The 14,769-nt window shown below is 38.8% G+C and overlaps 1 protein-coding gene across 2 annotated transcripts in view; it reads right to left on the reverse strand.

The window, feature by feature from the left end:
* Nucleotides 1–262: 262 nt before the first annotated feature.
* Nucleotides 263–14,769, reverse strand: part of LOC114142636 (excitatory amino acid transporter 3-like) — a 32,941-nt gene continuing 18,434 nt past the window's right edge. The window contains exons 3-13 of one of the 2 annotated variants that reach the window (XM_028014349.1): nt 11,960–12,052; nt 11,629–11,740; nt 6,811–6,853; nt 6,666–6,722; nt 5,800–5,981; nt 5,452–5,559; nt 4,424–4,492; nt 4,134–4,328; nt 3,310–3,444; nt 2,217–2,318; nt 263–581 (exon numbers count right to left, since the gene is read on the reverse strand). In XM_028014349.1, coding sequence (XP_027870150.1) covers nt 425–581; nt 2,217–2,318; nt 3,310–3,444; nt 4,134–4,328; nt 4,424–4,492; nt 5,452–5,559; nt 5,800–5,981; nt 6,666–6,722; nt 6,811–6,853; nt 11,629–11,740; nt 11,960–12,052 — 1,253 coding nt within the window. In that variant the 3' untranslated portion in view covers nt 263–424. Of the gene's footprint in view, nt 582–2,216; nt 2,319–3,309; nt 3,445–4,133; nt 4,329–4,423; nt 4,547–5,451; nt 5,560–5,799; nt 5,982–6,665; nt 6,723–6,810; nt 6,854–11,628; nt 11,741–11,959; nt 12,053–14,769 lie in introns of both variants that reach the window. The other variant, XM_028014109.1, reaches the window with a different exon arrangement.

Consider the following 14,769-nt stretch of genomic DNA (forward strand, 5'->3'; position numbering starts at 1 on the left):
TGAAGGCAAAAGGGGATCCAACCTGGTACCTAATAAGGTACACATTTATTAGTAATGTGTACCTAGTAAAGTGGCTGGTGAGTATATTTAACCAGCCATTTGAGAAAGATCAAATTTATAAATACACAAAAGACCGTAAATAGTGAGCATGCAAAAGGAAAAGTAACAACCATAAAATCTATTGTAGTACAGATCAGTTTTATTCAAACACATAACAATAGTTATACATACTAATTAAATTAAACATCAATAAAATATGGAGGTTTAAGTAGATCATTTCATATTTGCAAGAACTTAAAAAAAATAGAAACGAAGAAACACATGAATAAACTGATATGGCCCCATCCTCCTAATAAAAACAGGGGCAAACATGGAAATGAGCAGCTCAGACACCCCCGGATGATGACGTCCCTATCCAGAGGTTTCAGTTTCTTGGCGTTACCACTCTTCTGAGATGATCCCCTCTCTTAGGTGAAATGGATCTTGAGTAGGATGAAGGGGTGGAGGAAATGAACTCTTCATCAGAATCCAAAAAGGATAAGTCCATTTCGATGTCCTTGATGGAACGAGTCCTTGCAATGCTAACAGGTAAAATGGAAAACATGGTAAATAACGTTCAAGACAAACTGGGACTAAAGTACCTCTTGTCTTACCACTTGGTGTAAATGACTTATAACAATGTATGCTCACATTTCTCCAAACTGAAGACATTCTGATACATTTAGATCTTTGTTATGTGAGTTTATGTGTGAATAACACAGAGACCATTGATACAGCTCAGAAAGAGATTTACACAATGTTGACAAAAGTATTCTTTCATCTGCCTTCACACACACATGAGAACTAGAGGGATGTCTATTCCCAACCCATAGGGTTAGATATGATATGAGCAAACCGGTTAAGTTCTTCCACGCAAAATGCAATAATACATGTTATGGACACTGGTTTGTGTACTGGTGCTCAGTTCCGTGCTAAGAGGAAGAAGCCATTTTCCAACTGTTCCCACAAGGTTGGGATCCTCGTAATGGTAAAAAAAAAATGCTGTGGTTCACTGTCAGGACCACCAGTCTGACATCATCCTCTTGTACAGGGAGTGAGGTGAAACCAGCTGGGGCTGGGCAGGGCTGGAGCAGAAGAGAACTGCTGATAGAGAGCACAGAAGCAGTTCAGCTCCTCTGCCATCGGTGCACTCAAGACCCCTCACTGTTGGTTTCTGGTGTTTACCAAGAGTCCTGTCACAGCAGAGCAAAGTGGGACCTGCCCATTGCATACTAACATCATATCATCCCCACTGAAACTAGGTTCCAGAAATGATCAGAATGCAACACTCCCAAACACAGCGATGAGATCAGAGATCTGGCTTTGGAGAACTACAGGCTTGAAAGAAGTGACTTGTGTGAAGGAGAGATTCACAGGGACAGGAAGGACTGTGAGGATGTTTATTTAACAGTGCAGTAAAAAATGAAATTGTATTTACACAATCTGTGTAAGTGTTTTACGAGCAGAACAGCTCCTGCTACAATCAGATAATTGTTATTTGAAACAGTTCAAAAATAACCAGTGGCGTTAAAAACTGTTGTCAATCCTGTTTACTGAAAATCTTATTGTTTCCATCTTCTACCTGAAGACGCAAGCTGAAATAGATTATGTGCTTACAAAAATAATTAATATTTTTTTGTTTTATTTCCTAAGACAATAAGAATAGTAGAGTTCATTGGGGTTGGGGAGGGAGTGGCCAATTATTCAATGGCAGTGGCAATAACCCCTCGGAGAACGTTTTTCTTTGCAACCCAGCAGCTAGCATATATGAAGATGCTCTCCATACAGCAAAAGTAAAGGGAAAGGAGGAACTAAGGGGACAGCCAGTTTGTATTCTGGAGTCTAGGGACGAAAGTCTTTGCTGCTGTACATATTTTTTTTGTTACATTTGAGGCAGGATTTGAAACTTCAGACAAAATGTCCACACTGGTCTAGAATGGAGGAAATGTAATGAATTTAAGTTGTGCACAGGTGGCATCCCATCATGGTGTTAGTCTCAAGTTCACTGTTGCTATTGAGAGTGACCTATTTGTTCAGTCTCAGTGGTGGCTTTCATACACCTGCAGCTGTGGAAGCCACTGGAACGCCGGAACTCAACGATTTGGATCAGGAAGCAAATACTTTTGGCAACATTGTGTCTTTGCAAATGAACATGTAATTTGAATAATTTCATTCACCTTTTATTGTCGTACTTCATCAGGTCATCGTAGCACAGATGATTGATGACAGCCACACCAAAGCAGTCTCCCAGAACATTCACCGAAGTGCCAAAATGGTCTCTGAAGAGCCCAGAGGAAGAGAAGAAGCAAGCTGTCAGACTCAGCTTTGTTTTTCTTGAATGTTTTCTGTCTCTCACTCTACAACAACCAGCTGCACCTAATCTTCTTCCATCTTGTGACGTATTCAGGGTAAATCAAACCATATACAAGTGATGGACGATATGCCGATACAGAAGAAGGTAAAAATGTCTATTGTGCTGCTTCTCTTTTATGGTTTCTATCACTATATGCTCTAGTGCTTTCAATGGGCTGCTTTTCTCCTTTTTGCAGCAACTGAACATGGACATTTTCTGGTGTTTTAAGATGAGTTACGTCAGTCTGCGCTTCCCCAACAGTATGTTTCCCCTAAAGCCCCACACAGGCTGCAAAAAAGAAAATAAATAAATGCATATAATCGTTCCCAGCTGTTACCCGGTGAGGCCTCTGTTACACAGAGGCACTAAAGCAAGCCGTCAAGTTTGACCGCAATTTTCATTCCACGCCAGGCTCAGCATGCTCAGCATTTACATGTTGGACATACTCAAAACCTGAACCGATTATGTAAGTAACTGGATTATTTGAATTAAACTGGGTTTAAATATGAATAACTACTATATCTGTTTATTACGATTCAGTGATTTGGAGGAGACAGATGTCCAGCTCAGATCGTTCCTCCCAAGAAATGCTGGAGTCATCCTTGCTTCCTGAACTACATGGCTCAAAGAAATAGGATTGCAGTTCTTCAGTAGAACCAGCTCCCTCTTCTTCATCACTCCATCTAGGTTCTTCAGACAAATGGCTCAAATCTTCGCTAAGAGTCGCTCAGAACCTTCTCTGCCTCTCTGTACTCAGCCTAGTTGTGTAGGGTTTGATTTATGCTGATTACATCACAAGGTCATTTGTTGTAAAAAGCTGTTGTTTAAATCATGTAAGTGGTTTTTATCATTTCAGTGACACTTCAAAGTAATTTTGAAACACAAATATCAGGCTGTGAGCATCAAGTTGGACTTACAGAAGCCATTCCACCACAAGCAGAACGTAGGCATCATCTGCAGGCAGTCCCGCAGATGTCAGAATCAGGATAGTGGTCATAGCTCCCGATACTGGGATCCCTGCAGTTCCAAAGCTGATGATGGAAACAGTCAAGCTGCAAACCAAGCACAGCCTTCATCAGCATTTTAGTCTTAGGTACAACAGACAGCTGTGTGTCAGCCTTTCCTCTTTAAGTGGTTAGTATTATGCAATACTTACTTTTTTGAGCTTACATCGTGTCATAATGTTATTTCCTCATCAAAAACATACCTGGAGTGTCGCATAATTTCATGCATTTTTTTGAGAAATCCTGTAATCTGCCATGACAACCACTGAGCTGTGCCTCTGTGGACTGATCGGCACTTTCGGACAAAGCTCTGAAAGTGGCAGCTTGGACAAGGTTCACAGAGCACCCCTCTCCCACAACTCTCACCCTCAGCTCATTCAGACTAGCCAGCAGCAATTAGCAAACACGTGGAACTGTGCATTTCCTGAGCTCAGCATATGAGCTACTTCTGAGTGCAACACAGGCAGAAACTTAAAAGGTTAATAGAGCAGCGCTATTGTGATGACTTTCTGAAGGCAGAGTTTCAAAGAGTATAATTTTTAAAGAGACAAATGGCCAATTTTAAGGCATTAAATATCAAAGCCAAATATCTTTTAATTTATATTTCATATTGATTGCATTTCTTTAACAACTAAAGGTAACATAGTTACTTGGTTGTTATAAGAACCCCCCCAACAATTTAACAATTCCACTATGCATGTTTTCTCGATTCCAGGCACATCTAGGAAGTAGCTTACGCAATGATGATTATCTGGCCGACATCCAGCACGATGTTATTTATCTGGGCAATAAAGACAACAGCGATCACTTCGTAGAGCGCGGTCCCATTCTTGTTGATGGTAGTGGCGATGGGCAGCATGAGGCGGCAGAGTCTCACATTGACCTTCATGTTCTCTTCACAGCATTGGAGGGTGATGGGCAGAGTGGCGGAGCTTAGGCAGAAAACACATCCTTTATTGGAGCACTGTTCATATGTGGAAACTAGAAAGGTGTCTCACTCTGACAACAAACAAGCAGAACATCTCACCTGGACGCAATAACAAATGCTGTCAGCAAGGCCCTTGAGGTCTTCTCGAAGATGAAATAAGGGTTCACTCTGAGGATTATGAAATAAAGCCCAGGAAGAACAAAAAGGGCATGGATTATAAGCCTGAAAGAGACAATAAAGTCATGCTCAGTGTTATTAAGTATTAAAGGCCAGTACTCACTGGCCTTTAACTTTGATACTTTTATACATTTTGTCATGGTAATACCAGACACCTTAGAGTGTTTGGATTGATTTTATATGATATACTAATACACAGTAGTTCATCACTGTAAAGTGGAAAGAAAATGATGCATGGTTTCCCAGTAACCATTCATCTATGAAAATGTTCGTACATCTACATTATGCATTATAGATCAACCTTTTGCTGCAGTTCCAGCTGCAGCCTGCTGGGTTATGTCTGCACCAGCTTTGCTCTTTCTATTTCTGTTTCTATGTTTTGTTATGATTTGTTTGTCACATTCCTCTCCGCAAAATAGCGGACTATAATCATTTGACCTATAATCAAGTGATTATAGGTCTGGATTTGACTAGACCTTTCTAACACATGGATAAGCTGGTGATATCTAATCCTCAAGAGCCAGTGTACCAGACTTTTAGAAGCTTCCCTTGTCCGACACGCTTGAATTAAATGGCTGAATGGCATCACTAGCATGCAGTCAAGGACCCGGTTCCAATACTCAACAGGGCCCCTACACCACTCTATGAAGTGTGGACTCAATCAAAGTGCACACAAGGGTTCGAGTGGTCAAGCAGGCAAAAATTAGAGAATTGGAACAGTACACCCCCGAGTCGAAACGTCGATATCCAGTATAGATATTTATGCTTTTCAAAGTCATCGCTGGATTGTATTCATAAGAACTGATCTCTAAACATAAAGAAGGAGGAGATCTCAGTAAAATCAGTGATACTGTTCTGTAAATAACATTCAAAGCAGTTTCTCTCCTTCTTATGTAGAGTTCAGTGGTTTCAACTTATTAATAAAGCTGAGACACAGGAGGTGTACATACCCCAGAAGAACCAGCCCTGAAAGCTTTCCAAGTTTAATGATGGCGCCCCAGTCCTGAACCTCCAGCACCTGGTGTGTAACCAGGAACAACACTCCTACTGGCAAGTACCTGAAACAAAAAGCAGCCAGAAGGCTAAATAAAATAGGCATTTAAAATTTTTGCTTTACTAATTTTGTTAAGAAGGTTAACGGTCATTCTTGCCGTAAATACAAGAACTGAAATGACATTTAAGTGGTATAGTACTGGTGACTTCCTCTTGTGTTTGATCGGAAATAATTGAGAGAATATTCATGTTAAAAATGGGTCTAATTTGGTAAAAGAGTGAAATGATGCACTGTTTGATCTTACCACAGGATCCAGTTAAATGTGATTTTTATTGCTTCGTTGAGGCATTGAATGACCTGCACAGTGACATTGGCCTTGCTTTCCACCTTGTTTAACATGATGCCGATGACAAAAGACCAGACGATCAGTCCTATCATGTTGGGTCCAGCAACATAACTGCCTATCAGTCTTATCTCTGTGTCATTCTGTGCAAAAAAACAAACAAAAAAACAACATAAATATGCTGTTTCTAAAACTCTTAGAGCAATATTGTAGAAGTGCATCATTATTGGACAATAAATATCACTGTTCCACAATTAGTCGCATTAAAATCCTAAACTTCAATGCATCTTATTTTGATTTATTTTGTAAAAATGTATTTAGCAAAAGAACCCGCTCAGATTGAGAGGTGGGAAGAAACAAATTCAATAGAAAGACATTTATATATATAAAAAAACCTAAAAAAAAAAAGTCTTTGTGTATTTAAACAATTTTTTCATCACTTAAGTCTTATAGTGTTTTTTTTTTCGGGCAAAATAAAACAAAGAAACTAAATAAAGAGCTGCTTACATGGAGGAATTTAAAGGTGCCTAAACTCATGGAATATATAAATAAAGAAATGATACAAATTCCCTCTGCTCATAGCCAAAACGGGAAGATATTTCATGCACATCTGCATCACATTTACATCGTTACAGGAATCCAAAATCTCTTGACTTCTGCTTCTGACATCAGCTGTTCATACAGTCTCAGCTCTACTGGTGTGTATTGGGAAGCTTCGACCAATGGCGAAAAGACTCCCCCCCCCCCCCCCACCCCCTACAACGGCTGTGAAGACTTTTGGAAGTTGTTATAGAAAAAGAACAAAGATCAGAAAAAAAAATACTCACCTGACTAATGTTACGGACAGATTCTTCTCTTTTAATAAGAACAATCTCAGTCTTGTACTGAGAAGAAAATAAATAAACTGTGGGAACTTTCCAAACTCAACATGGGAATTTACACAGTGAGCTGTGCTTCTGAATAAAAACATACCTGCTCATAGAAAGCCTGAAGAAAGCTCTCTGGAATCATGTTCCTATGTGAGTCAAAGGAGAGTCAAAATAACTGTGCTTGTAGATGTTCGTCTTTCTTAGTCGCTTTGGTGCATTTCTCAAATCATTCTTGACATTTGCGAAAAAGTGCGTTTCTCAAAACAATTTCTACAAGCAGCAAAACACCTTGGATTATCTGCAAAAGCCAGTTTCTTTCTCAAAATTAAACATCTGAGTCAATGAACATGCCAATGCCTCAGAATTAAACGTCCTCATTTCATTGTGACAGTCAAATTGATTGGGCGTGTTGTCAATATAACAGTGTGAAGGGATGTTCTGTTGTAAACTACAGCTAAAGTTTTGATAAGTATTGTAAATTGTAATTATGGGAGGTTAATGGCAAGAGACCGCAAAATTCACATTTATCCTTTTACTGTAATCTGCTGACCGACCATGTTAGTTTGGCACGGAAAGAACAAGACAAAACTGCAGAGCACAAAGAAAACAACAAAAACAAAGTAGAAATGGGAACATAAGACAATCGGAAAACCAAACTTATGACATAATTAATTTTTATGAACATGACGTAAGTAAGAAGAATCAGAGAATCAGATAGAATCACCTGCATAAATGTAAAAAAGTATTTGTAACTTGTTGAAAGAAATGAGAAACTTCTTTTTTTGATGTGCTTAAGAGGCACAGTAATTTGAAGACTGAACAAGAAGCTTTTGTGAATTTTAATTATGTTCTGAGAAAAGCACCAAACCAACTGAGAAAAACTGTAAGACACAAAACATGAGGATATAATTTTTCACCATAAATTTTACACATAAGCCAACATAGTTTTAACTCAAGCAATGGGAAGAAAAGGCATTCATATCCCTTGAACCTTTCCATATTTTGTCACATTACAAACATAAGTGTATTTCATTGAAATTTATTGTGAAAGACCAACAGAAAGTGGTATGCATTTGTGAAGCAGAAAGAAAATTATACATGATTCAAAACATTTTTACAAACTGAAAAATGCAATGTGCAAAAGTATTCAACCACCTAAGTCAGCAGTTCCCAAAGTGTGGGGTTCGCCCCCTAGGGGAGGCACAGTGCCATTGCAAGGGGGTCACAGGAAGCTGTATGGATGAATGAAAAACAAAAACTAAACAGTTACACAAAAGTGTTTCACTGTAGAGATGGTTTGTAGTTTTGTTGCAACCTGAAGTGTGAAATTAACTTCGGTGGAGTTTGAGAACAAAATATGTGTAAAGGTTTATGTATATATGGTTGAACGATGTATGTGCCCAGTTGATTCTTTTTTCTCTTTTGGGGGGGATTTTATTATAATCCATAGGGGGATAGCCCAGAAAATCTTTGGGAACCACTGACCCAAGTCAATACTTTGTGGAAAAATATTTTGCTTCTATTACAATCCATCCATCCATCCATCCATCCATCCATCCATCCATCCATCATCCATTTTCTGTACACAATTGTCCCTAATGGGTTCTGGAGGTGCTGGTTCCTATCTCCAGAAAACGTTTCGGGGAAGAGGCGGTGAACACCCTAGATAGGTCACCAGTCTGTCGCAGGCTTTGCACATGTAGTGACTGAAATTTCTGCACATTTTTCTTTGCAAAACCGCTCAAACTCAGTCAGATTAGATTGAGGGCATTTGTGAAGTGCAGTTTTCTGATCTTGCCACAGATTTTTAGATGGGTTTATATCTGGACTTTGTTTGGTAGCCCATCTTTATGTTTACAGCCGTTGTCCTGCTGGAAGGTGGACCTCTACCCCAGTCTCATATCTTTTGTAGACTCGAACAGATTTCCCTGTATTTGGCTCCATCAATCTTCTTGTCAACTCTGACCATATTCCCTGTTCTTGCTGAAGAGAAGCAGGTACTTCTCCAATGCTGTGCCCAAACAAAACAAATACAGGAAAAATGACCCAATTTCAACTACTTAATTTTAAAACCTTAGAGGAAATTATAAGTCAACTAAGCTCCAGTTCCTGCTGTCTGGATGTTTTACCCACACATTTCTTTAAGAAAGTCCTGCCTGTTATTGCTGCTGATCTGATCCAAATAGTAAACTCATCGCTCGCATCAGGCGTTTTCCCCCAGGCTTTGAAAACAGCAGTAATCAAACCACTTATAAAAAAGAACAATCTGGACAAATCACTAATGCAGAATTACAGGCCGATCTCCAACCTCCCATTCATCAGCAAAGTTATTGAAAAAGCTGTGTGTAAACAATTAACTAGCTTCCTAACTATAACCAACCTCTTTGACTCCTTCCAGTCTGGTTTTCGTGCTCACCACAGCACAGAGACCGCCCTCGTAAAAGTGTTCAATGACATCCATATAAATACGGACTGTGGCAGAACCACAGTGCTGGTTCTGTTGGACCTCAGTGCAGCTTTTGACACTGTTGACCATGACATATTACTGAATCGACTGGAGAGTTGGGTCGGACTCTCCGGTCCAGTGCTTAACTGGTTTAAATCCTACATAAAGAACAGGAATTTCTTTGTTTCAATTGAAAACTTTTCATCAAAGAGGTCAAAGGTCACATGTGGGGTACCCCAAGGTTCAATCCTAGGACCCCTTTTATTCAATATTTATATGCTCCCACTAGCTCAGGTTATAACAGGAAATAATATTAGCTACCATAACTATGCAGATGACACACAGCTCTACATTACGATGTCACCAGGTGACTCAGAGCCCATCCAATCACTGAACAGATGCTTAGAACAGATAAATGTGTGGATGTGCCAAAACTTTCTCCAGTTGAACAGAAACAAAACTGAAGTTATTATTTTTGGACCTAAAGAGGAACGATCTAGAGTCAATGCACAGCTTCAGTTATTACAACTGAAAACCAGCGATCAGCCCGAAACCTGGGAGTAGTGATGGACTCTGACCTGAACCTCCAGAGCCACATAAAGACAGTTACAAAGTCGGCCTTCTATCACCTGAAGAATATTTCCAGGATTAAAGGACTAATGTCTCAGCCAGATCTAGAGAAACTCATCCACGTGTTCATCTTCAGTCGTATTGATTATTGCAACAGCGTCTTCACAGGTCTGTCCAACAAATCAATCAAACAGCTGCAGCTGATCCAGAATGCTGTTGCTCGCGTTCTCACTAAAACCAGGAAGATAGAGCACATAACACCAGTTTTAAAGTCCCTCCACTGGCTCCCTGTAGCTCAAAGAATAGACTTTAAAATACTGTTGTTAGTTTATAAATCACTGAACGGCTTAGCACCACAATACATTAAAGATCTGCTTTTATTGTATCAACCTTCCAGACCTCTCAGGTCTTCTGGTTCTGGTCTGCTCTGCATCCCCAGAACCAGAACCAAACGAGGAGAAGCAGCTTTCAGCATCTATGCACCACAAATTTGGAACAAACTTCCAGAAAACTGTAAAACAGCTGAAACACTGACTTCTTTTAAATCTCAACTAAAAACCCACCTGTTTAGAATTGTATTTGAAATGTAATCAATTACAAATTTAAAAATGGCGAGTGACTGAGGGTCACTGCGCACACAGAAAACCCTGTCAATTCTAGACTCTAACAGGTAAAAATATTGCACGAAATCCGTGGAGGACGGCGCAGTCCTCGCGCAAAATTCCGTGGTTAGGTGGACGGAGCCTGGTGCCTTCCTGTTCAGGGAGACGGGGCCCGACGAATACCCGTTGCAAAAAAGGACGACGGAGTCCTGCGAGAACAGGCGCTTAAATTCCGTGACAAAATCATAAAGATGGGGAACGGGATAAAAAATGCATTACATGCAGGGTCAAAAGATGCAATAAGATCATGGGTAACTAAACATTACATAGGATTGGGGACTGGAAAAATGGCGAGTGACTGAGGGTCACTGCGCGCACAGAAAACCCTGTCAATTCTAGACTCTAACAGGTAAAAATATTGCACGAAATCCGTGGAGGACGGCGCAGTCCTCGCGCAAAATTCCGTGGTTAGGTGGACGGAGCCTGGTGCCTTCCTGTTCAGGGAGACGGGGCCCGACGAATACCCGTTGAAAAAAAGGACGACGGAGTCCTGCGAGAACAGGCGCTTAAATTCCGTGACAAAATTGTATTTGAAATGTAATCAATTACAAATTTATGGATGGAACTTGACTTAATGCTTTGTTTTGATTATTGATTCTATATTGCATTGTGTTTCTGTGTTTGTAATGATGTAAAGCACTTTGAAATGTCTTGCTGCTGAAATGTGCTATACAAATAAAATTTGATTGATTGATTGATACAGGGAATATGGTGTAAGAGCAGAGTGGGGGCTGCGTGGTACAGCAAAAACAATTGGAATTAATTCATCATCAGAATAAAAAATCATAATTCTTATTGCAGGACATTTATCACAGCAAATGATAAGCAAAGCAATAAATGTGCACTCCTAAATTATAATGAGATTAGATTACACACAGGTGTTAGGCATTAATACTCATCAGGCAACTTCTTAGGGCTATTGATTGCATTCAGAGAAAAGGGGGCTGAATACTTTTGCACACCACTTTTTCAGCTTTTTATTTGTAAAAAAAATGTTTTGAATCTAATAATTTTCTTTCTATTTCACAATTGCACCCCACTTTGTTTTGGCCTTTCTTATAAAATTCCAATGAAACACATTCGTGTTTGTGATTGTAATGTCACAAAATATGGAAAATGAATACTTATAGTATGTATTTGTTAGAGATGATAGAAAAACATCTTTTGTATCTTTTCTATGCAGGAAACTATAACATTAATATTCAGAAAAGCAGGAATTTTGCCTGAACTCTTCTTCTCTCACCTTAAAAGGTCCTGTAGGACCAAATGAATGGAGGAGGGTGGGACATCCGGAGATTCAGTGGATGAAATGTCTTGCCTCACACCAGGCTTAGCCATTAGCCCCAGAGTCATCCCTACAACACAAATAACCTACAAAAATATCACCTCACTCTGACTATTGAAATCTGGTCTAAAACCCAATCTTGATTGTCCTGAGATGCACTTTTAAATGAACAGTTTTATGATTTTTTTTTCAACAAGTCTCAGGCAGCATGTCAAAAACAATAACACAATACCCTCTATGGTGGTCTTGATGAATCTACATTAAAATTTGCTACCTATGAGAAAGTTACCAATACTTATGGCAATGAAGGTAGTGCCACAGATGTAGGTTCCAGTGAAGATGGCCGTTTTCTTGGACATTGTGTTGCTTAATTCAGTTACTCCTGAGAAATGAGAGCAGAACCAGAAGTTCATGTGGTGCCTGAGCAATGACTAGGACAACATGCCAGTTCATGTGTGTCCTAACAATAGTCTAAAGGTCTGAACTCATCTTTATCTTCTTATAGTTCTTAGTCACAAGAAATAATTAGTAAGATCACCACATGAATCTAATGTCCAGATACAGCTATGGTCAAGTGTTTATCCACAAAACAATGAGTGAGCAGCTTTCAAATACATCTTTATAATAATAACAAGTTCATACATCAAGTATCTAAGTTCATATTTAGCTTGCCTGCGATTACGCTTGTCACAATGAGGGGGACAGCAAATATCTGAAGAATATTTAGAAATATTTCCCCTGGCGTTTGGATCCAGTGAATTTGATGTGGAGTTAGAGGAACTTGAAGCCTCAGCAGAAATCCAAGGCCCAACCCTATGAAGCAAACAAGTCACAAACACACACATATTTATATGTTTATATATACCATCAAGATGTGAAAAACAACCTAATGGTATACTTTATAACAGCCATTTAGTTTCAATGATAAATAATATATTCTTCAAAGTTTTTTTCTCTCCAGGTAACATTGCACCCTGATGCTAAATAAGTAAACCTGTCCAGGGTGTACCCAGTCTCTCACCCAGTATACCTGCTACTGTAGACAGGCATCAGCCACCCTCATGACCCTGCAGGACAAGTGTGTTCAGGTAAGGAATGAACAGATGGATGTATTCTAAGCTTGTTTATTTTCAAAAATATCTTTTAGAAATAACAATACATATTAGGCATGCTTTTTTGTCAAGCCTCATCTCTGAATTAAATATGTTTTATTTTGGTCTGATGTGCAAATTCTACTGTTAAATTATGTGTTTTCATTGTCTGTAAACAGAAAAGTATTATTAGAGAAGTGAAGGTCTGGAAACATCCATCACTTTGTTAACAGAGTTTCTGAACTAAATGTACTTTTCAGTAATATCGTCATGTATTGAACTGCACTGTAACGTATCGAACAGTACCACGTGTAAATTTCAAAACACAAATGTTCATCATGAATCGACAGCAGAAGAACTCCCCCATCTGATTAAAACGGCTTCTTTATAAATGGAAAAGACGGGGACAAAATACGCAACTCTCACAGTCATGATAAAAAAAAAGTCCAATAAATCAAATGACGACAGGATTAATTGGCAAAATAAAACTCCTACAGTCAAGTTATGAAACTCACAACAAAGAAGCAAAAAAACTTGACTTTCCTAATTATACTAACAAAGATTTTTGGAAGATTAAATTTGGTTATTAATACTGACCGAAGAAAAGTAAATAGGTTAGGTTAGGAGAAACTTAAAATTTTTGCAGAAACAATAAAATGATCAAAACCACTTGTATATTAATTACATTATAAGAGAAATTAATATATAAAATAATCACAGTTAAATGTTTGTTACAGTGTATGGCTTTGATTGAAAGTGGAACGAATGAGTTCTTGCAGCTGCTCAGTCTACATGCAAGAGCTCTGAGTCACTAAGTTAAGAAACTGATACTCTGAATGAAGAATATGGGTGGGGCTTGAGATGATATTCTGGGCCAGTCTGGTTATTGTTTCTTTTGAAAATGGTCTGAAGTGAGGCATACTGCTTGACCCCCTTCTGCTTCATAGCTCTTTGTGTGAAACAAATGAGCTTAGCCTTCATTTGGACAGACAAGTTGCCAAAACAGGCAGAAACGCTGAATGAAGGCCTGGTTTCTCTGCAGTATGTAGAAAGAGCAGCATCACTTTCTGACTAACAGCAAAGGGTTTCAACCTGCACTGAAAGTGTAGTCGCTGCTGCAGACAGAGTCAATCTGAGCAGTGCACGAGAGTTTATTGTCAATTTGTATTTCTGGAAATAATAAGATTATTCTAAAAACAAAGTACATTAACTAACATCTTACAATATGACAAATATACATTTTTAATTGTTTTTATCTGTGACCAACAAATAAGTCAATATTCAAATTTGAGCGACACTTAATTAGTGTCAGAAAATACATACCCCCCCGCCCCCCCAAAAAAAACAATTAAACATTTCACTAGGGTATTAAGACTGCACATATAAAGTACGCTTACCTCATTTCAGTAAAAACCCTGGTTAAACCCACTAACTTCTGTCTCATCAGGCAGCAATTCCACCACACAAATAAAACAATAATAATAATTTTTTAAAAATCACAAGATGTTCAGCAAGAAAAAAAAAGTTAGTACTTACCTAAGGCAACTGAAATCAGGTTAGCTGCCTGAAATATACGTTCTTTCATTGTCTTTGTTTCACTTCAGTCCAGTGGGCTGGAACAGACGGGCCAGTCTCTCACAGCTGGTTAGGATTATCAGTTGCTTTTTGGTGTCCAATGCTGGCTGAAAGTTGGCAGAACAAACAAGCTTCACTGTAACAATAGAATAAATAAGGCCCACAATCATATTCAGTAAGTTAGAATATATGTTCTAATGAGACTTGTTTATTTTCAAAACTACCTTTTAAAAATAACCTTAAACATACTGTTTTTTATTAAGCCCATATCTTTTGAACGATACCCTCTAATATTCTCGCTTATTGATTTTATTTATACTTTATTCAGTGCATCCAACAGCTCATGTCCATTTCAAAGCTTAACAAAATAAATAAATAAGTAATAAAATCACCCAATACAGTAGCACTCTTTGAGAGGGCTGAGAGAATGGGA

The sequence above is a fragment of the Xiphophorus couchianus genome, chromosome 1 (genome assembly GCF_001444195.1).
Source record: "Xiphophorus couchianus chromosome 1, X_couchianus-1.0, whole genome shotgun sequence".
In the NCBI taxonomy this organism is placed as follows: domain Eukaryota; kingdom Metazoa; phylum Chordata; class Actinopteri; order Cyprinodontiformes; family Poeciliidae; genus Xiphophorus; species Xiphophorus couchianus.